The 23,849-nt window shown below is 46.3% G+C and overlaps 1 protein-coding gene and 1 non-coding gene across 2 annotated transcripts; both read right to left on the bottom strand.

Moving 5' to 3' along the window:
- Nucleotides 1-11,076: 11,076 nt before the first annotated feature.
- LOC131904910 (flavin reductase (NADPH)-like) lies at nucleotides 11,077-22,179 on the bottom strand. Its single transcript, XM_059255902.1, has 2 exons — nucleotides 21,816-22,179; nucleotides 11,077-11,180 (listed from the first exon to the last, which is right to left on the bottom strand). The coding sequence occupies exons 1-2, from the start codon at nucleotides 22,147-22,149 to the stop codon at nucleotides 11,077-11,079; spliced, it is 438 nt and encodes a 145-aa protein (XP_059111885.1). The 5' UTR covers nucleotides 22,150-22,179.
- LOC131905486 (U6 spliceosomal RNA) lies at nucleotides 19,733-19,839 on the bottom strand. The gene has a single exon (XR_009377987.1). It is a non-coding gene; the product is annotated as a U6 spliceosomal RNA (small nuclear RNA).
- Nucleotides 22,180-23,849: the final 1,670 nt, after the last annotated feature.

Raw genomic sequence — 23,849 nt, 5'->3', positions numbered from 1 at the left:
ACCTCCCAGTGACTAGATTCCCCGCAGCTGGGGATCAAGCCTTTAACACATCAGGTGTGTGTGTGTGTGTGTGTGTGTGTGTGTGTATGTGTGTGTGCGTGCGTGCGCGTGTGATGTCTAAACAATAGTGCACACGATGTGAGGTAAGGCTTCTACTTCATTCTTTACCTGCTGAGCCATCTCACTAGCCCCAGAAGGAAATCCTAACTGAACTTCTTATCTAACTACAATGGAGGTTTGCAGGAACCAGTTGATGCAAAGCTCTTTTCCAGAGAAGTCTCCAGGCAGGCATTGACCTGAGACACCAGGCCAGTGCAAAAATAAAATTATGTTAAACCTTACCTTCCATCTAGGGAAGCCTTAAATGACCCTTCTCCCACACCTTTGTCCAGGGCAGCCGGAAATTCGGTAGCATTTATGCAGCGGGCTGTCACTAAGTGGCACCCTGGACAGATGCAAATAAACCTGCTCTGCTCCCGTGAATTTGCCTGTGGGCAGTTAATTTGTAGATGGCAACTGCTGGGTTCAAGTCAGAAGAACCATTTACCTCCATAAACCTTCTTCCTCCTCCTGCCCTCTTCTCCCTCCTCCCTCCTGCTTCTCCTCCTTCCAGTCCTCCTCCTGGCCCTCCTCCTGATTCTCCTGCCTCCCCTTCCTGAGCGGTAGCATTATAGATCATGCAGCAGGGGTGGAGCCCAGTGCCTTGTGAACAATGGGTAAGCATTCTATCATCTCTGCTACATCCTCAGGCTCTTCAGAATTTGTTTTTTTAGAGCAACTTTAGGCTCACAGCAAGGGTAAGTGGAAGGGACAGATTTCCCACATACTCCCCACTCCACACACACGAAGCCTTCTCTGTTATGGACCTTCCTAACCAGAGTGACACATCTCTTCCAAAGGACAAATCTCCCAGTGTCCAAAGCGCGCAGAGGGCTCGCTGTCACTGTGGGGTGCACTGTGGGTCTGGATAGGCATCTACCATCATGACGATACATGGAGCCGTTTCTTTGCCCTGTAGTCCTCCACATTCTACTTCCTGTCCAATCACTGCTTCCACCCGCGGCCCCACCAACCACTGCCCTTTCTTACTCTCTATGTAGTTTTTCTTTTTTTTTCCTTGAACGTCACAATTGGAACTCTGCACAAGGTGACATTGGCACATCAACATCTTCCTTGGTAAGAGACAGTAGAGGCTCTTGCTGTGGCATAACGGATCATTGCCCTTCAGCACTGAATAATATTCCACTGTCTGTAGGCAGTACGGCATGGTGACTTGTCGCCCGCTGAAGGACACTGTCACTTGCAGTTCAGACAGCCGTGAACAAAGCTCTGTAGACACCTGTGCAGGCTTTCGTGTGGACTCCTTTTCAGCTCCTTTAGGTCACTCACTGCCAAGGAGGAAGCCTGTTGGGTTGGACCTCAAAAGTATGTTTAGTTTTGTAAGAAATTCCAAGTGGTCTTTATTACACATCCTTGTCAGAGTTTATGTGTGTGTGTGTGTGTGTGTGTGTGTGTGTGTGTGTGTGTGTACATATCATATGTTTGTATGTATGTACATATTCGAGTGTATACATACATGTGGAGGCCAAAGGTCAACTTCAAGTATCTTCGTTACTCTCTATTTTATTAAAAAATAATTTATTTATTTTTATTTTATGTGCATTGGCATTTTGCCTGCATGTACATCTATGTGAGGATGTCAGATTTTGGAGTTATAGACAGTTGTTAGCTGCCATGTGGGTGCTGGGAATTGAACCCGAGTCCTCCAGAAGAGCAGTAGGTGCTCTTAAACACTGAGCCATCTCTCCAGCCCCTCTATTTTATTTTTTGACACAGGGTCTCATTGCTGACTTGGAGCTCTCTGATTGGCTGGAATGGCTAGCCATCAAGCCTGGGATCCTCTTGATTGCTTCCATAGCCCTGGTATTACAGGGCTCACCACCAAGCTTGGTTTTTGTGGGTAGGTGCTGGGGGTCCAGATTCAATCTTCATACTTAGATAGCAAGCCTTTTACTGACTGAACCATCTTCTTGGTCCCCTCTTGTCAACATTTGATGGTGTTTAGATATGAGCCCTTTGATATGAATGTACTGTAATCTCTGTGCTGGAATCTGCCTTTCTCTGAGAAGATGCCATGTGGGGATCAGTTTCCACACACTTACCTGCCATATCTGTGTGACTGTGAGGTCGTTGACCCATTTTTTTAATCATCATTTTATTCTTTTTCTTTCTTTCAGGCATTTCAGATGAATGCCACCATTGCTTGCCTCTCTCTCTCTCTCTCTCTCTCTCTCTCTCTCTCTCTCTCTCTCTCTCTGTGCATGTGAATATACATGTTCACATGTACGTATGTGGAGTACACATGAGTGTGCATGCATGTGGAGGCCACAACCTTGGCTGTCTTCTCTGATTGCTTTCCACTGTATTTACTGAGGTAGGTCTCTTGCTGAACTCATCTTGTTGAATTTGTTAGTCTAGCTAGCCAAATAGCCTCAGGGATCCCTGTCTCTGATATCCAAGTGCTGGGATGACAAGTGTCTTAGTTACTTTTCTATTGCTGTGACAAAACACCTTGATGAAGACAACTCATGAAAGGAAGCATTTAATTTGGGCCTCACAGTTCCAGAGGGTTAGAGTTCATGGCTATTATGGCAAGGAGCATGGCAGCAGGCAGACAGGTGTGGTTCAGGAGCAATAGCTGAGAGCTGACATCTTGATCCATAAGCACAAGGGAGAAAGAGAGACAGACAGAGAGACAGAGAGAAACAGAGACATAGACAGAGTGCTAACTGAGAATGGTGTGGGTGTTTGAAACTTTAAAAGTTTCACCCACCCCCCAGTGACACACCTCCTCCAACAAGGCCACATCTTCTAATCCTTCTCAAACAGTTCCACCAACTGGCCACCAAGTATTCAAATATACAAGCATATGGGGGTCATCCTCATTCAAATCACCTCCCAAGGCTTTCGTTCACGGGTATTGGAGATCTGAATTCCGGTCCTCAGGCTTGCATGAGTAGCTCTTTAGCCATTGAGCCATCTTACTTTAATGAGTGACCATCAATACATCTGCATCCCACAACCCCATGAGATCCAGAACATCCCCATTGCCCCCAAAAGTGCCCCTTCTCAGAGACATTCCATCATCCCAGCATCAGTCTGATGATGACTGTCTTAGGCTTTCTATTGCTGTGAAGAGACACCATGACTATGTCAACTCTTATAAGAAAAACATTTAATTGGGGCTCCCTTACAATTTCAGAGGTTCAGTCCATTATCATCATGGCAGGGAGCATGACAGCATGCAGGCAGACATGGTGCTAGCTACATCTTGATCAGAAGGCAACAGGAAGTGGGCTGTAGCACTGGGTGTGGCTTGGGCATATATGAGCCCTCAAAGCCCACCCCCACAGTGACATGTTTCCTCCAACAAGGCCACACCTCCTAATAGTGCCACTCCCTATGAGCTTATGGGGGCCAATTACATTCAAACTACCACAATGACCATAAAGAACTAATATTTATCTGCAAGTTTGTAATTGCAAAACACAGACTTGCTGCGAGCTGGAGAAATATGAAGTAGGAATTCAGCTGACTGTGGCAAAGCTATTACCTAGAAGAGTCAAGGACTTTTCCAGAGGAAGCCAAGACTCAAGGAGTGTTGTTGATACTGGCTTTTGAATGTATTAGCTATTTCATGCAGCAAATCTCTTGTGTGCTATTGTAGCTTTCCCCGTTTGATTCTTTTTTCCCAAGAACTTCTAACAATGTGGTTGATCATTCATTGGGCACAATTTCCCCTATACATTTGAGGTATTTGGATAACATCCCCCAACTGTGTGCCTTTCTGTAATCATCTCCACTAGCAAGTATCTGGCCAGGGCCATCTTTGGACAAAAGCATTCTATCTGAGATACTTCTCAAACATCCAAGGACAGACTGCAGATAGATAAGCATTCAGACCTCCTGCTAGCCTCCTGAAATAAGGTAAATATCCATACTGAGACACCTGCCAAGGCCAGGCAAGTGTTAGGTACAAAGCTTTGTTCTTGTGCAAATTAAGTTTAAACCCTCCTTTCTCCCACAGCCCAAGTCTGCCTTTAACAATTAACTCAGAACAAAAGGATTCTTACATACTAGGTACATCAAGCTGTGACACAGGCTATCTAGCTAGGAGTTCACTTCCCCCACCCTGCCAGAAAATGGCGAAGCCAAGATAAACTGAGACAGATAAGGCTCCAAAGGAAAAAGAGGCAGTTTTAGTTTACGCATGACTTATAGTGACATAAAATTCCTAATGTTTTACCTAACTGCTTCTAAGAATATAGTCTGAGCACATAAATTCCCTTTTCAGATCCCTTAACTTGATTTTAGCTCTTTGTTGATCTCACCTCCTTTAATCACTCCCCTTTTGGGTTGTAAATGAAGCTGACAATCACTGCTCTTTGTGTGGATCTTATCACCTCTCTTTATGACACTGAAAGCCTGGCATTGCATTGTCAAAGTATTACTGCTTGTAAGTGTGTATATACCGGCACCCCCACAGCACTGGGGGGATTTGACTTAAAGGATGAAGATGGAAAGAACTTAGATAGAAAAAGGAGAGGACAGTAGAAGAAGGGACAGAGAGGAGCTAAGTGTGAGAACAGAAATGAAGCTGTGTAGAGAGATTTTGACTTAGAAGAATAAAGAGGATGGACTCAGTGTACTTAGATTCATTCAGCATCCCTCAGATTAATTAATTCGCCACTGGTAGCATCTCTTCTGGAACTCTGGGAAAAGAGTATAAGGGGCTCAGCCTCTAAAGTCTTTGATACACTCTTTGCCATTTCACGGAGGGGTAAATTGAGGAAGGAGATGGTGGTATTGCAGACACAGATGCAGCCTTCCACCCAACTATTACTATACCGGTAACAGGCTACCTAATTTCTCTGTTCATCACTTTTCTCAGATGAAAGCTAGTTAGAAGAACTTGCCTGAGCCAGCATACATCCTGACATACCTCCAGCCTGTGAACCTCCCACCCACATGTGATCAAGCACATCTGGTACAGATGTTTACTTGTTTAGGGGAATGAAAAACATGTGACTTCTTATCTCCATAAACAATAGCCTCCAGCATTTCATGAACTATCTGTCCTTGAGTAAGGGGCTTGCAGATCAGAGACATTTTTGTTTCATGGATCTCTTAGGCATAGTAATTAAAACTTAAAATGTAACTTTGGTTCTCACAATAACTACTGATATTCTCTCAATTGATATTATTTTACGTGATAAACCAAGCAAAGAAAACACAAATATTTGCACAAACACAGTCTTGACAAAATATGACAGAAACATTTATGTCAATTTTAATTCTCGATTCTGCAACTGGTCATGTGGCCTTAGCTAGTACTTATAACTGCCTTCCTCTGCTACCCATTCTGTATTTCCTCCACCCTCTGCAAGTGCCACAGCAGGTCTTGGCTCCTCTTGTGAAGGAGTGACCCACACCTTCATTCCTGATGGGTCTGTGCCCTTTGTCATCCTGCCTGGATTAGATTGTTGTCATTTCCCATTAACTTTAATCACAGGACATGGTAGCCCCAAGAGACACCCTAAAGGATCTCCTGCACTCCAGACATAGTCCTTCTTACCTCCATTGTGGAGAAGCAATCTAATCTCCCCACGGTAATCTGGATCGATCACTCCTCTTAACACTGTTATTCCTTTCTTGGCCTGAAGTCCCAGCTGACCAGTCTGAACTTCAAGTTCAACAGAATGTTTGTTGTGGCTCCTGGCAGGAGTGCTCCCTCCTCTGGAACCAAAACTTCTAGGCCAGCAGATCTTAAATTCTCAGAAACAAGAAGCAAAAATGTTCCTAGTGGGTCATTAGGGATAATAGTGAGTGGAACTATTCCCTTTTCCACTCCTTAATTCCTGGACCTATGGATCCTGGCTATGGAAGAAACTGTACCACACATTGGACATTGATTCAAAGCATGTACCACCCTCTGGAGAACCCTGCCCCAGCCCTCCAGGCTGCTGACATCTAATTGATATTGTAACTGCGTCTTCAAAAGACCATTCCAGCATTCTATCAGGCCAGGAGCTTCAGTATGGTGAGGAATGTGGTAAGATCAGTTGTGGTTGGTTTTTTCACTCTTTGGGGGCCCATCACCCAGCTCCCAAATAAATACACAGAGACTTTTTCTTCTTTATGAACGCCTAGCCTTAGCTTGGCTTGTTTCTAGCCAGCTTTTCTAACTTTAGTTATCCTGTTCCTCTTTAACTATGTTTTGCCTCTGGGCTTTTTGTCTTTCTTTATTCTATATATCTTTCTTTCCTTCTTACTCTTTGGCTGGCTGTGTGGCTGGCCCCTGGTGTCCTCCTCTCCTCCTTTTCTTGCTCCTTGCTCTCTTCCCTCTCTTCCCTAGATTTCTCCTCCTACTTATTCTCTCTGTCCTCCAGCCCCACCTATCTATCCCTTCTGCCTTGCTATTGGCTATTTAGCTCTTTATTAGACCAATCAGATATTTTAGGCAGGCAAAATAACACAGCTTTACAGAGTTAAACAAATGCAACATGAAAGAATACAACTCATCTTTTCATCATTAAATGCTCCACAGCATAAACAAATCTAACACATCTTAAACTAATATTCCACAGCAGCCAGTGGATTCATGATTATGGGCACACTGTAGCACTTCACTGGCTACGAAGTGAGTTCCTTGGTCAGAAGCAATACTGTGTGGAATACCACATTGGTGGATAAGGCGTTCTGTAAGTCTATGGGTGGTGATTTTGGTAGAATTAGGTGCAGGAAAGACAAATCCATAATCACCATAAATATCTACTCCTGTAAGGACAAAGCATTGTCCTTTCCATGGAGGAAGTGGTCCAATGTAGCCAACCTGCCACCAGGTCACTGACTGGTCATCCCAGGGAATGGTGTCATACTGGGGGTTAAGTTTTGGTTTCTGCTGTTGGCAGATCTGGCACTCAGCAGCAGCTGTAGTCAGGTCAGCTTTGGTGAGTTGAAGTCCATGTTGTTGTGCCCAGGCACAACCCCCATCTCTGCCACCATGGCCACTTTGTTCAAGGGCCCATTGGGCAATGACAGGGATGGCTGGGGAAAGAGGCTGACTGCCCACAGAGTGGGTCATCCTATCTGTTTGATTTCAACTCTTTCTCTGCTGAAGTCACATTGTTTAAAAAAATAATGTACTTATTTTTATTTTATGTGCATTGATGTTTTATTGGCATATATGTCTGTGTGAAGGTGCCTAGAACTGAACTAACAGACAGTTGTGAGCTACTATGTGGGTGCTGGGAATTGAACCCAGGTCCTCTGGAAGAGCAGTCAGTGCTCTTAACCACCGAGTCATCTCTCCAGCAACCCCTGAAGTCATCTTTGATGAGCATTTACATGGGATACAAGTACCTTCACAATCTTTGCCCATTTGGAGAGATCTAGCCACAAACTTCTTCAGATGTCTTTCTTACCAATTTTCCAATTATGCTCCTTCTAAGTCCATGACTATCCAGCCAGTCCATTGGCTACAGGCCATCAATCAGTGAACAATCACACATCTGGCCATTTCTTCTTCCAAACAAAGTATGACCCCACTCCTGATACCAATTTCTGTCTTGGTTAGGGTTACAGTTGCTACGATGAAACACCATGACCAAAGCAACTTGTGGAAGAAAGGGCTTATTTGGCTTACACTTTCACATTACTGTTCATCATTGAAAAAAGTCAGGTCAGGAACTCAAGCAGGGAAAGGAACCAAAGGCAGGAGCTGGTGCAGAAGTCATGGATGAGCGCTGTTTCCTGGTTTGCTCCTTTTGGCTTGTTCAGTTTGTTTTATTGTACCCTAGTACCACCTACCCAGAGGTGACATCACTCACAATGGGCTGGATGCTCCTACATCAACCACTAATTAAGAAAATGCCCTATGCGGGGCGGTGGTGGCGCACGCCTTTAATCCCAGCACTTGGGAGGCAGAGCCAGGCGGATCTCTGTGAGTTCGAGGTCAGCCTGGACTACCAAGTGAGTCCCAGGAAAGGCGCAAAGCTACACAGAGAAACCCTGTCTCGAAAAACAAAAAACAAAAAACAAAAAACAAAAAACAAAAAAAAAAAAAAAGAAAGAAAGAAAATGCCCTATAAGTCAGGCATAGTGGCTCACATCTTTAATCCCAGCAGAGGATTAAATCTCAGGAAGACAGAGGCAGGTGGAACCCCTGTGAGTTTGAGATCAGCATACATAATAAGTTTTAGGACAGCCAGTTCTACATAGAGAGAACCTGTCAGGGAGAGAGAGAGAATGTCCTATTGGCCTACCTACAGTCTTGTCTTATGGAGACATCTTTTATTTTCTTTCTTTTAAAAAAATAATAATTTATTTAGCTTTGTTTTATGTGCATTGGTGTGATGATGTCAGATCCTCCAGAACTGGAGTTACAGATAGTTATGAGCTGTCATGTGGGTGCTGGGAATTGAACTTGGGTCCTCTGGAAGAGCAGTCAATGCTCTTAACCTCTGAGCCATCTCTCCAGCCCCAGAGGCATCTTTTCAGTTGCGGTTTCTTACTCTCAAATGACTTTAGCTGTGTTCAGTCGGCACAGGAGACTTTAGTCCACGGCCGCTTTTCCTGTTGTTTTTAGGTCTGTGGCAAAGCAAAGTCCAGGAGAGAAGGAGAAGGGCTGGGCTCCTAATGCCCCACTGGGTTCTGCCTCCTGAGGTTTCTACCCCCTCAGTGGTGTCACAGGATGGGGACCTTCATTCAACATGTGGACTTAGGGGAATATTCAAAAGTCTGACCTAGAGCAGTGGCATCTCAGATGTGTCCTGAAGGGACAACAGGGCCCTCTAGAGGCAACGGGAAACACTGCAACCATTCTGGTGAGGAACTGGCTGCCTGGACCTGGGGCAGTGATGGAGGTGGAAGAGACGGCAGGATTCCGACCTTTTAAGCAATTTTCAGTAAGATCACCAGGAGATGGGGGTGATCATGGACCTGGGGAGGGTGGGATGAGGAGGATGCCCAGGTGTGGGTCTGATCTATGGATTGAAAGGACTCTGTCCAAGTGGGGGCAGGATTGAAGGGCAGGACGGCAAGCTTTAGAACAGTGGTTTTCAACCTCCCTATTGCTGTGAACTTTTAATACCATTCCTCATGTGGTGACCCCCAACCATAAAATTATTTCGTTGCTACTTCGTAACTGTAATTTTGCTGCTGTAGTGAATTGTAATGTAAGTATCTGATATGCAGGCTATCTGATGTGTTACTATTGTAAAAGAGTCATCTGACAACCCCCGAGGGGTCGAGACTCACAGGTTGAGAAGTACTGCATTGGAGCCTTATTTTGAACTAAGAAGCCGCGTTTCCTCATGGAGAAGGCACATGGTGGCTTACACTGCTCAGAACACCTACACTTCCGGTGAGGGAGGCACAGAGGAGGAAACCCTCCCTTGCCGAAAACCCTGCCCATCTCACATGGAAGACCGAGCCAACAAGACTCAAGTAGAGACACAGCTCCAGAGACCTCAGAAAGGCAGTGCCCTGGGGTATCAATTCCAATCTTGGGGTGACGGAGACAGACGGGTTCCTGGAGCTCATTGGCCAATGAGCCTAGCCTGGGGAGAGTTCTGGGCCAATAGCAGACACTGTCTTAAAAAAACAAAACAAAAAAAATAGATGGCACCTGAAGACACCTTAGGATGTCCTTTGGTATCTACATACATGTGCACACATATGTATGCATGCCACACATAGGCAGGATGGTAACCTGTTTCTCAGGAAACAAAAGTGTCAGAAGGTGAGAGTCCTATACCTATGGTGAGGAATTCATTTCCAGAGTGATCTGAAAGGCAAGTAAATCCTCGGTCTTATAAGAAGGAGACCGAGGTGCAGGCATGGGAGTTGCTCAAGGACACAGTAGGACACGTCGCTGACTCCAGTGTGAGGTTCCAGCTCCACTCCCTTGGGCGACACACAGGACGTGGGAACCCAGAGAAGGAAGTTCCTGAAGTTGTCCTGAAGCTCCTGGGGGGGGGGGGGGTAAGGGATTCCAGAGAGGGTCTTGGTAAAGCTAGATTTCAACTTGGTCCTAAGCATTCAACACCCCCTCCCCCTCCACACACACACACTTGGGGTAAAACTCCCCAGCTAGGGAAACAGCGGCCCCCTCCTGCCTAGACTTGGCAGCCTGCTGAGTGATCAGCCCTGAGGGGTCACAGAAGTCTGAAGAAAGCCTGGGAGAAGTGGCCACAGAGGTGTGTTCTTAAGAACTGTCAGTATTGATGCTGTGAGTCTCATGGGACTTAGTGCTCCCAGGGCAGGGATGGATTACCCATCCTCCCCACAGGGCTCAGAGTCAGGGGAGGGTGAGGTAAGGAGACCCTTCACCCCCATATCCCTGAGTAGGAGACCCTAAAAGCCAGCAGCAGGCACTGGCACGCAGCACACAGGCTACAGCTCTACTCTGTCAGAGGTCTCAGGGTTGGCCTGTCACAGCCCTCTTAGGCTGCCCTCATGTTCATGCCCAAGCCCCACCCCCACCCCACCCCCACCTGGCCATGCAGGGAGCATTCACCTAGCACTCTGAATTTACAAGATTCTGGGAGACACTTTGCAGGGTGCTCACAATCTTGCTGCCCAGCACAAGACCCAAAGGTGTTCTTAATGACCCCAATTCACAAGCCAAGGAGGCTTTTCAGTTTTCAATTTTCTCCCCTTCTACCCGAGTCAATACACCATCAGCCCTCCCTACTATTTGCTAAGGTCCATGGTAGGCAACAGATTGGAGCTAGAATTTACCAATGCATTTTGTATTCATGGAAACCTAAGCTCACGCTTGCCTTCTATTTATAGCAAGTGAGATTGGCTTTCCAGTTCTTATTTAATTCTAAAATAAATCTATTGGTGTTAAAAAAAAAAAAAAAAAAAGCCACCAGAAGCAACATAGCAACCAAGCATCAGTTCAGGCAGTGGGGCGAAGGAAAGCGTGTCAGCCTCAGAGACAGGAAAAACAGCTGTCTAGAATTGGAGAGAAATTTCTGGAAGAGGAAGTGCATTGCCTCCCACCCAGTGTCAAGGGCTGGAATTCACCCTGTTGGAGTCCCTGTCCAGCTTCTTTCCAAAACTCCCGAAGATCAGAGAACTTTCCTTTTGGCCCAGGATCAACTGGCGGAGACCTGGTGGGACGAGGGAGCAATTAACAACGTGGTATTGTTTTCAGGGACTGTTTCCTGCCCGCCCCCTCAAGCCCTGGGAAAAAAGACATACAAACAAATCACCAGGACGCAGTCAACACTGGCAGGTCGAACATTCACAGCTCAGGTTTCATGATGTTGCAAGGGACAGTAGATAAAGTAGACAGGCTCTAGAGAGAGGGAGAGGGAGGATGGGGAGGAGGGGGAGGAGGGGGAGGAGGGGTGAGAAGACAGAACACCGGCTAGGACCAGTTGTTCCAATGTTGGGGACCAGACTCCTGGCTCCAGGGCCCACTCTGGATCTCAGGTGGCCTGTTCTAGGCCATGCCTCTTACCACCCTTGTCCTAGGTAATTCTTAACACAAATATTGTTAAGTCACAAATGCATACCTAATGAGTGTGCCAAAATTCTTATGCCTACGTAAGCTTACGGATTGCAAAATACTAGATAAGACTGCGTGAGTCAACTTTGTTCACACCACTTTTGTTTGGTCTTTTCAGACTCTGGCAATCTTCCTGGTACTCTAGAGATTTTTTAAATTTTTAAATGTGTGTATGTGTGTGTGTTTGTATGTATGTATGTGTGTATGTATGTATATGTGTGTATGTGTATGAGTTTGTATGTATGTGAGTGTGTTTGTATGTGTGTGTATTTATATGTGTGTATATGTATATGTGTGTTTGTATGTATGTATGTATATATATGTGTCTATGTGTGTGTTTATATGTATATGTGTGTGTGTGTGTGTGTGTGTGCCTCAGTGTGAGTGTGGAGATCAGAGGACACTTACAGGTGTCTGTTTTCTCCTTCCATCATGTGGGTCCTGGGTATTGAATACAGGTCCTCAAGCTTGGCAGCAAGTGCACCTGAGCCATCTTGCTGGCCCTGGACACATTTTTTAGAGTGACCATTAGTAGCTAAGGGAGGGTAAGGTGAGAGCAGGATAGGGATGGGACTGGGCAGCCCAGGGATTGCTGCTGTTTCTGCCCAGGATTAAAATGTGGAAATGTGTGGCGAGCCGTGCAGCCTCGTCTCGGATCAGCATGGGACTACCTGTCCAGTGGGTTTCCTCAAGGCAAGGCACCCGTGGAAATGGACTCTTATTTGGCAAGAACCAGTAGTCCACTGGACAGCCTAAGAATTTGAAAAAACAAAACAAAACAAAACAAAAAAAAACAACCAAACAAAACCAAAAAACTCGTGCAGCTTACAGGCTCTTTTCTCTCTCATTATATTGGTGATTCTTTGGGCAGATTTTAGTTTTACTTTGTCAGTCACACATGCAGCAGCTGTAATTTTCCCTGGAAATTCTGTTCCTTTTCAAATATTTTCCCCTAAAACTCAACAGGGGGCTAATGCTTCTCAAATTTCTTATCCGGAATTACTAACTACAACTCCCAATCCTGGGAACTTTTCTGACTCAATAGAGACAGTTAGGTGTTGTAGAATTTTTTTTTTTCTGAGACAGGGTTTCTCTGTGTAGTTTTGTGCCTTTCCTGGAACTCACTTTGTAGACCAGGCTGGCCTCGAACTCACAGAGATCCTCCTGCCTCAGCCTCCCAAGTGCTGGGATTAAAGGTGTATGCCACCATTGCCTGGTATAGAATATTATTTTAAGGTATGTTACTTTTATTTATGTTGCATTTTCATTTAATTCTGTGATACTTTGCCTGTCTAGAACACTTAACGATCTAATAAAGAGCTGAACGGCCAATAGCAAGGCAGGAGAGAGAATAAATAGGAGCGAAATCTGGGAGGAGGGAAAAGAAAAGAGATGGGGGAGTGAATAAGAGGATGCAGAGAAGGAGGAGGACCTCAGGCCCAGCCACCCAGCCACCCAGCCACCCAGCCACCCAGCCACCCAGCCACCCAGCAAGCCACGGAGTAAAGCAATAACAACAACAAAAAGTATAGGGAAAAAACAAAAAAAAAACAAAACAAAAAAAAAAAAAGGAAAAGCCCAGAGGCAAAAGATAGAAGGGATAATTTAAATTAAAAAAAGCTGGCTAGAACTAAGCCAAGCTAAGGCCGGGCATTCAGAATTAAGAACAAGCCTCTGTGTATGATTTATTTGGGAGCTAGGTGGCAGGCCCTCCAAAAGAGTAAAATACCAACAGCAACAGGTACATTGCAGAAAACAACACTTGGAACCTCATTAACCATATCTCACACTTCTGGAAAGGAGAGTAGGGCATGAACATGCAGAATAGGGGAAAGTCTCAGGAACACACATAGTGCCAGCTGTTGAGAGTAAGTTCCCTGGACACCAAGCATAGAATCATTGGTAGGATCTGGTATGCTCCGAGAGGGGAACATACAATGCAAAATGTGGGATGGATAGATCCATCTTTACCATACACAGGAGCTTATATTGGTGGAAGAAGTATGGTACAGTGAGATGGGAAAAGAGTACTTTGTCAAAGTCTGCCTTTTACAGAGAGATTGAGACATGGGACCCTCTTATAGAAAAGGGAACTGTATAAAAATGTATCTTACAGACACAAAAGAATTGTCTGGGTTTGAACATTGTTGTCCTTAAAGCATTGTGTCCATGTCTATTACTTTTTAACTTTGTAACCACGAGTAGCTGCCAGCTCACGTTAAGTGCTGTGTGAGCAGGATGTTTAGTTCAGCCTGCAAAAATGCTGAACTCTGTGTCTAGAATAAGGTTATGCAGGGGGTGGGAAGGTGTACTTGGGGAAGCATAAAGGGGAACAATGGGGACTTTCATGATGATTACAATGTATTCCTTAAATTGTGATGCATTTCTTTTTTTTTTTTTTCCCATTTTTTTCGAGACAGGGTTTCTCTGTGTAGTTTTGGTGCCTGTCCTGGATCTCTCTGTGTAGACCAGGCTGGCCTTGAACTCACAGAGATCTGCCTGGCTCTGCCTCCCAAGTGCTAGGATTAAAGGAATGTGCCATCACCGCCCAGCATGATGCATTTCTTAAAGTAAAAAATAGAAGCCAATAATAAAGCTGTTCATATAACCCTGGTAAGAAAAACCTTGTTTAAGTATAAATAAAGACGGCCTGAGCTATTCAGGGCCACTTGAGTGCCATCCACTTGGTGGTCAGAAGTTTTCCTTGTGCTGACACCCCCTCCCTGCCTCAGAACCTGAACCCTAGCCAAGGCTGGACCTGGCAGAAATGTCTGTCACCTGTCAGGGTCTTTGCAATCAGACTTCCTTCAGGCCAGTGAGTCAGGGACCTCTCCTTCTCCCCATCTCCAGCTGATTGTCAGGCTAGCAATTATTCTAGTTTATGCCACACAAGTCCCCTGCAGTACTACACAGAGGTATGGGAAGATCTGCATACAGAAAATGCTCTTTTACAAGTAGAGAATATGATTAAAGAACAAAGAATGGGCTGAGTGGTGGTGGCACACACCACCACTAGGGAGGCAGAGACAGATGGATCTCTGGGAGTTCGAGGCCAACCTGGTCTACTGAGAGAGTTCCATACAGCCAGGGCTACATAGAGAAACCCTGTCTCGAAAAACAAAACAAACAACAACAGCAACAGAAAGAATAAAGAATAAAAAGACTGGAGAGATGGCTCAGCGGTTAGAACACTGGCTGCTCTTCTAGAAGACTTGGGTTCAGTTCCCAGCTCACAACTGTCCAGTTCCAGGGGATCCGACACTCTCATACAGACGTACATGCAGGCAAACACCAATAAGCATAAAAATAAAAAAAGAGAATGGGGTGGGGAGACTAGAGGGATGGCTCAGTTTAAGAGCACTTGCTGCCCTTGTAGAGAACCTGGGTTCCGTTCCCAGCACCCACATGGCAGCTCACAATTGTCTGTGAACTGTAACTCCAGTTCAAAGGGATCTGTCACCCCCTCCTGACCTCAGCAGGCATTGCATACACATTGCAGGCAAAACATTCATATACATAAAATTAAAACAAATAAAGTCTTTAAAAACTGACTAGGAAACGGGAGCTAAGGGGTATATCTCAGTCGGTAGGAAGCCTTGGGTTCCGGCCCCAGCACTACAGAAGATCAGATATGGTGGTACGTGTCTGTAATCCCAACACTCAAGAGGCAGAAGCAGGAGAATCAGAAGTTCAAGGTCATCCTTGGCTACATAGTGAGTTTGAGAGCAGACTGGAATATGCGAGACCTGATTAAAAGGGTTGAGGGACCAGGATGGTCTGCCATTCACTGTCTTAACACGCACATGTGGCGGCAGGACACATTCTAGACCAGCAGCAAGCAGGGCAAGGCCGCATACCTGTTCAACCTTGTCCTTTGAGAAGTTTCCTATTACCTGAGGCTCCTATAAAGGATGGAGTGAGTGTGTGATTTAATTATGAACTTGACAGAGCAGGTGGCCAAGAAAATTGTCATCGATTCGGAAGACTCTTTGTTGACTGTAAGAGGAGAGGCAAAGCTGCAGCCAGGTCTTAGGGCACCTGCTTGGGCACAGGAGGCACACAGCAAAATGGTAACAGAGACGAGAGACTGGGTTCTCACATCGTAGTCCTTAAGGCCTGTCAATCACCCAGTTGGTCCCTTTCCTTGTGAACACTGGATGGACTGAGTCTGTCGCTCATCCCCTCCCCATTTCACAAGGAAAGAGACAGTGGGTGCAGGAGAATGCTGGTCTGTCTCCAGGGACAAACTGGGGCCCCATGTGTTTCATATGGGAAATCCTCTCAAGCCATGAGAACAAAATCTCTAAACAAAAGAAAATATACTATCCTCCTGGTTAACCAACCCCAGACTCCTTCAAGAACTGCCCTGACTGCATTGACTTTCCTGTTCATGGCAGCCTGCATCTCCCCATGGGGTTGCCATTTTCTTTCCAGCTAAAACCTTCAGTTCTTTCCTCCTCCTCCTCCTCCTCCTCCTCCTCCTCCTCCTCCTCCTCCTCCTCCTCTCCTTTTCCTTCAGTAAGTCAGGTTGTCATATACTCCAAGATGTCCTGGAACTCACTATATAGCTGAGAGTGACTAGGCTAGCCTTGAACTCCTGATAGTCCTGCCTCCTCCTCCTCCTCCTCCCAAATGCTGAGGTTGAGGGGATGCACTGTCACACTTAGCCTCAGCTTTTACTTCCCTAGTCACTTAGACAACTTCTAGTCTGGTGTCAGTGATATGAGGCAACTCACTGTCTCAAAGTCTGGTCTGTAAGCAGCTTTCTGTATCCAACCAAGATTGGTATTTGGGGCTAATGCTTTCCAGAAAGCCCCACTCAGGCTCTACCTTGACATGTTTTAACCAGCCAGGCTCTGAGGCCTGGAGAGTCCTCCTTTGCTTCTGCCCTCAGGATACAGTGCCCAGGCTCTGAAGGTGGTGGCCATGCTATTGTTTCTACCGACCTTTTAGGGCAGGTTAACACCTGCCTGCTCTGTCCTGGCAGAGGTCAGGTGATGCCAGGACAAGGATAGTATTATGGTGTGGACCAACAACCAGAGTGTCCTTAAATGGCTCTGAACATGCTCCTGCGCCTGTGTCTGTGTCTACGGGGTCTCCCTCAGGAGGAATACAGGGGCAAGTGGAATGTGGCTTCTCCCCCAACCCCTAAAGAGAAAGAAATGGTATTGTTTGTGGCTCGTTTGAGGAAGGAATGAGATAGTGAGTTTTGAAATTAGCGTACAAAGTAACTGGTTTCCTTATGGCATTTTCACATGTGCTTAGTTTTTTTCTGTTCCTCCCATCTCTCTCTATACCTGTCTACCCAAAGTAACCCCCTTACACTACAATATCACATATACTCTATTACCTTCCCCACCCCTCTCTCTGAGAGATGATTTTCCGGTCCTATGGACTCCTTTTTAACTACATACACTCACTCACACATAAATGCTCTCTCTCTCTCTCTCTCTCTCTCTCTCTCTTTCTCTCTCTCTCACACACACACACACACACACACACACACACACACACACACACTCACACATTAGCAGCTAGCAGCCAGGTGTGGTGGCACATCCCTTTAATCTCAGAAACCAGGAGGTAGATCTGTTAGTCTGAGGCCAGCCTGGTCTACATAGTGAGTTCCAGGACAGCCAGCACTATCTAGAGAGCCCTTGTCTCAAACAAACAAATGGAAAGAAAAATTAACAACAAAATTACCAGGTGGGATCCGCGGATGAGAACATGTAGCATTTGTCTACCTAACTCTGGGCCACCTCACTGACTTTCAAATCCCATCCATTTTCCTGAAAATGTCATAACTTGATTTTTTTTTCTGTACTACTGCAAAAGATTCCATTGTGTGTATGACCACATTTTTATTATCTGTTCTTCAACTGATGGACATCCAGGCTGATTCCATTTCCTGGTTATTGTACAGCAGCATTGACCATGGATGTGCAAATGTCTCTGTGATGAGATACAGGGTCACTCATTTGAGTGTATTCTCAAGAATGAGACAGCTGGGTCATGACAGTTTCATACTTAGGGTTTTTTTGTTGTTTTTTTTTTAAAGAAAATTCCCCTCTGATTTCCATAGTGTCCACACCAGTTTATCCTTTTACCAGCAGTGAGTAAAGATTCATCTTTCCCCATGTCCCTGTCAGCATTTATGATCATGTTTTCCTGATGTTAGCTATTCAAATCAGGTTTAATTTGCATTTCTCTCATGGCTAAGGATGTCACACACTTTTTAAAAAAATCTCCTGGCCATTTGTGCTCCTTCTTCTGAGACCTTCTAGTTCGTTCATCGACCCACTTACTGACTGGTCAGCTAGCGTTTTTTTTTTTGGTGTTTGATTTTTGCAGCTTTTAGCAAGTGGCTTTTGCTGGTCAAGACCCTTTTTGGTCATATGAAGCACGGTGTGGAGGAATTTGAAGATGTAACTGAAACACTAAAGAAGTTCAATTCAGCCAGCCTGTTCAGGTCCTAGACGCAGGAACCGGAAAGGCGAAGATGGAGCCGGGGTAGAGCTGCCTTAGTTCCCCCTGTGCTCCCATCCCCCATCCCAGCAGTGGACTCTTCTTCCTCAGGTTCCCTGGTCCAGCACACAGGAGAATTTGACCTTTCAACCCTTGTGGACAGTTTCTTAGTTCAGGCTCTGATTGTGAACTTGGTTCGTACAATGTCACTTTGTATCTGGGGACAAGTCCAGCGAGTGGCTGGACCTGGGACAGTTGGCTGTGTGGTAGCCTGACAATGAGGGCACTTCTTCTCCATTAGAGAATGAAACAGGAGGCATCGTTTGTGACCTCAAGAATTTGGATGATCCAATCTAGTCTGGGGCGTCTTGTCCCAGGCTTAGGCCAGTGCCTTCATCTCTGGAGGATGCCAGGTTGGCATTGCCCGGCCCCATCCCAATCCATGGTTGACTGTACAAGGAGTGGCCATGTGACCTAACTGGCTCAATCCAGTTCTCTCTCCTGGGCCCTGTCATGGTGATGCATTGATCGGGTCCCAGGGAGATCCCTGGGGAGGCCTTGTCACGCTACAAAAGCCAAAGAGGGGGAAACACTGCTCTGGTGACGGACCAAATCCTGGCTTGCTGTCTTCCACGGGGCTCGGGATGTCCTGAGCACATCACCAGGAGATCTTTTCGGTTGCCTCTCACTTAACCCTCATTAGTATTGATAGGTACTAAAATACCAGGAGTACCGGCTGCCAATCGAAGCCTATGCCCTGGATTCTTGCAAGGGATGCAGAAGCACAGAGCAACCCACTTGCTCGAAATTGTACAGCCATTGGTGTCTCATTTGAATCCAGATGGTCCTTCAGATGTGAACTGTGGCCTGTCATTGTAGCCTTTCAGTGAGAATGCTAGAAGCTCAGGCCTTCCAGCCCAGCCTGGCTTACTCCAAGCCAGCTGAGAATGGAGGGGTAGCTGAGGAGGGGCTACCCAGTCTCTTTCCCCTGTTTTCCCAGACCATTCCCACTTCCTAGAGATGGAGGGAGAGTCCCTTAATCTCTGGGCTTCAATGATTCATTACTTGGGGCAATACACCCTAAGCCTACAGGTTTCCTTCACTTGGACTACAGAGGCCTCTGGGACCACCTTGGAAGAGAACAAAAAGGACCATGGGCTAGCTGGAGGAGTGTCATTTGAGAACTTGACTTTTTACTCCTTGTGGACATCAAAGTTTGGGGTCATTTACTGACACTACTTGGGTAAGGTGTGTGTGGTGGGGGATGTCTTGTGTCTTTTTTTGGTGGGGGGAGTGTCTCATGTATCCTAGACTGACCTCAAGCTCCGCAGCAGAGGATTATCTCAAATCCCTGATCCTCCTGCCTCTACTTCCTGAGTGCAGAGTTTACAGGCATGTAATATAAGCTCAGTTTATGCAATGGCTAGGGCTCATCCAAAACTTTGTATATGCTAGGGGAGCACTCAACTAGGTAGCCTGTCGTAGACACTGTGAAGAGACACCATAACCAAGGCAACTCTTATAAAGAAAGCTTTTCCAACACGTGGGAGGCAGAGGCAGGAGGATCTTTGTGAGTTTGAGGCCAGCCTGGTCTACTGAGTGAGTTCAAGGACAGCCAATGCTGCACAAAGAGACCCTGTCTTGAAAACAAAACAAAAAAAAGTTGTTTTTGTTTTTGTTTTTGTTTTTTTTATGGAACGCTTCACGAATTTGCGTGTCATCCTTGCGCAGGGGCCATGCTAATCTTCTCTGTATCGTTCCAATTTTAGTATATGTGCTGCCGAAGCGAGCACCAAAAATAAAGGTTTTAATTGGGGGAGTTAGTCCATGATCATCATAGTAGGAAGCAGGCAGGCATGGCACTGGAGCAGTAGCTGGGAGCTTTATATCCTGATCTGCAGGCAGTAGCCAGAGGGAGAGAGAGAGAGAGAAAGAGAGAGAGAGAGAAAGAGAGAGAGAGAGAAAGAGAGAGAGAGAGAGAGGGAGAGAGAGAGAGAGAGAGAGAGAGAACCTGGTATGGGCTTTTGAAACCTCAAAGTCCACCCCCAGTCACACACCTACTTCAACAAGGCCACACCTCCTAATCCTTCCCAAACAGTTCCACCAACTGTGGACCAAGCATTCAAATATATGAACCTTTGGAGGCCAGTCTCACTCAAACCAAAACATAGCTCTTATTTGAGTCTCATGAGTATGTCCTTTCCCTTGGAACTAGGGCACCAAGGTCAGGGGCCTGCTAGGAACTGCTGCTGGCAGACCTTGGCGTGGCCTTCAAGCCTTCATTTCATTATCTCTACAATGGGGAACTTGATGACTACCAAAGGAATAAATGGGATACAGAGTCTGGGCGGAACTCTGCACAAGACTAGGAAATGGTGTGTGCGTCCCACGACCTAATTCTTTTAAAGTTTTTCTTTAGTGTATAAATTAACTTTGGAAAGGTATTGTCAAGGTATTCAGTGGGATACCTGTGTGTGATGGGGTTGCAGGCATTTTAACTTAATCTTTCTTTAAAATAATGGTTTTGTGGGTATCAGTGTTTTGGATGTATAAGTACCATATGTGTGCAGAGGTTAGAAGGGGGGGTCAAATCCCTTGAAACTAGAGTTACTTATGGTTGTGAGACACTGAGTGGGTGCTGGGAACTGAACCTGGATGACCTACAACAAATGCTCTTAATGCTGAGCCCCCTCCCCAGGCCCAACCCAATCTTTCTTTCAGCTTTCTTGCCTGAGCAGGAATGATTCACATATTATCTTAGTTGGGTTTCTTTTTTGTTTTTGTTTTTTTTTTTCAAGACAAGGTTTCTCTGTGTAGTTTTGGAGCCTGTCTTGGATCTTGCTCTGTAGACCAGGCTGGCCATGAACTCTGCCTCCCAAGTGCTGGGATTAAAGGTGTGCACCACCACTGCCCTGTGCTTAGTTGGGTTTTCTATTGTTGTGATTGATAAGACACCATGATCAAAAGCAACTTGGGGAGGGAAGGGTTTATTCCAGACCATGTCCCAATCACAGTACGTCATGAAGGGAAGTCAGGGCAGGAACTCCATGCAGGAACCTAGAAGTAGGAACTGAGGCAGAGGCCGGGCGACAGTGCTGTTTCGCTAACTTGCTTATCATGGCTTGCTCACCGTGCTTTCTCATAGCACCCAGGCCGCCTGCCCAGGGTGGTACCACCCACAGTGAACAGGGTCCTCCCACATCAGTCATCAATCAAGAAAAATGTGTCACACACCGGCCTGCAGGCCAGTCTTACAGAGGCATTTTCTCAATTAAAATTCCAGCTTCCCAGATATGTCTGTAGCTTGTGTCAAGTTAAAAACGAGCCAGCACATAAGTTTAAAAAGATGTTGAAGCTGTGAGATGGCAGCGCACACCTTTAATCCCAGCGCTCAGGAGGCAGAGGCAGGAGGATCTCTGAATTTGAGTCCAGCCTGGTCTACAGAGTGAGTTCCAGGACAGCCAGAGCTGCACAGAGAAACCCTGTCTCAAAAAGCAAAACAAAACCAAACAAAATGTTGGGTTTTACACATATAAAATATAGCTATTACTATTTTAGGTATTTTGAGGCAGGGTCTCATGCTGAGGAAACTAACTATCTGACTCCACTTTGAAGGGAAGAGCCATTATGTGTATTTTATTTTTTATTTTATTTTTTTTTATGGTAACTTGGGATACCTTTAATACCAAATTTCAGAGGACTGGGGGTTCCTTGTTCAGTACTCACCCTCTTCCCAGTTCAGCCCCACTTCCATGTCCCCACCACCCACCCGAGGTGCAGGCCACGACCTTGTCCACTCCATGCGCCTCCATGGCCACCACAATGTTCCAGGTGCCCTCGGACATTACTGTCGTGGGACTGAGGTCGTTGCCAGTGCCCAGCAGCACGATGACAGCATCCTGCCCAGCCACGGCCTTGTCCACATCGGCCGCCTGCCGAACATCTCCCACCACCACGTGGGCTGGCTGGGGCCCCTCCCACGGCAGCCTGCTGGAGTCTCGAACCAGCACGGTCACCTCATAACCTGCTTGCACCGCCTGCGCCAATGTGGTGAGCCCGGTCCTACTGGTGGCACCGAAGATAGCGATCTTCTTGACAGTCATGCTGCAGGGTCCTGGGTCCAAAAGGCTGAGAACTCCAAGGACGTGCGGGAATCCAATGGCTCTATTTTTTTATTTTTTAAAATGTATTTATTTACGTATTTTTTTAATGTGCATTGGTGTTTTGCCTGCATGTATGTCTCTGTGAGGTTGTCAGATCCCCTGGAACTGGAGTTATAGACAGGCTTGAGCTGCCATGTGGGTGCTGGGAATTGAACCTGGGTCCGCTGGAAGAGCAGCCAGTGCTCTTAACTGCTGAGTCATCTCTCCAGCCCCCATTATGTGTATTTTAAAAATAAGTTTTTATTTACTGTAAGAGTTGAGTTGCTCTCTGTTTCCTGGAACCTGGCCTTCCCCAACCCATGCTGTTGATTTGTTTTTTTGTTTTTTGTTTTTGTTTTTTTGTTTGTTTGTTTGTTTTCGAGACAGGGGTTCTCTGTGTAGTTTTGGTGCCTGTCCTGGATCTCACTCTGTAGACCAGGCTGGCATTGAACTCACAGAGATCCGCCTGGCTCCGAGTGCTGGGATTAAAGGCATGTGCCGCCGCCGCTGCCGCCGCCACCACCACCACTGGTGTTGATTTGTTTTTGAGAATACCCTTATCCTCCCTGGCCCTCCTTGGCCCTCCCTGGTCCTTCCTGACCCTCCCTGGCCTTCCTTGGCCCTCCCTAGCCCTTCCTGACCCTCCCTGGTCCTCCGTGGTCCTCCCTGGCCCTTCCTGACCCTCCCTGGCCCTTCTTGGCCCTCCCTGGCCCCTCCTGAGCCTCCCTAACACATGGTGGGTAACCACATGATTTTTTTTAGTTTTGTTTTTTTTATTTTTTGGTTTTTCGAGACAGGGTTTCTCTGTGTAGCTTTGCGCCTTTCCTGGGACTCACTTGGTAGCCCAGGCTGGCCTCGAACTCACAGAGATCCGCCTGGCTCTGCCTCCCGAGTGCTGGGATTAAAGGCGTGCGCCACCACCGCCCGGCTAATTTTTTTGTTTTTTTGGGGTTTTTTTTTTGGTTTTTTTCGAGACAGGGTTTCTCTGTGTAGCTTTGTGCCTTTCCTGGAACTCACTTGGTAGCCCAGGCTGGCCTTGAACTCACAGAGATCCGCCTGGCTCTGCCTCCCGAGTGCTGGGATTAAAGGCGTGCGCCACCACCGCCCGGCTCGGCTAATTTTTTTTAAAGACTTTTTGTGTTTCCTTATTGCCCCATTGTCTCCCTTCTGTAAAACTACTCATGATTTTACTCCTTAAAAGGGGCCCAAGAGATGGATTCGGGGCTGCTCTCTCTGACTGGATTTAGGAGGCAGTTGCTGGCCAGCTCTTGGGTACATCCAATAAAAAAATCAAACTTGCTTTAGATTTGGCTCAAATTGTAGTAGTGGTCTTATTCTTGACATTGGGATTAACGATGTATCTCAGGGTAGCCTTGAACTCATTATGTAGCAGAGGATGACCTTAAACTCCTGACCCTCCTGCCTCCACTCCAAGTACTGGGATTACAGTTTATGCACACCGCAGCTAGTTTATGCAGTGCTGGGGATTGAACCTAGGGCCTTGTGCATGCTGGGTAAGCACTCAGCCTGCAGAGATACATCCCAGCTTCCTGTTGGGATTTATTTTATTTGTTTTTGATACAGGATCTTGTACTGTGGCTAAGACTGGCCTGGAAGTCATGTAGAACAGTCTGGCTTTGGAACTTGTGGCAATTCTCCTG

This window comes from Peromyscus eremicus, chromosome 2, assembly GCF_949786415.1.
Source record: "Peromyscus eremicus chromosome 2, PerEre_H2_v1, whole genome shotgun sequence".
NCBI classification, from domain to species: Eukaryota; Metazoa; Chordata; class Mammalia; order Rodentia; family Cricetidae; genus Peromyscus; species Peromyscus eremicus.
This window is presented reverse-complemented; position numbering and strand designations above follow the sequence as displayed.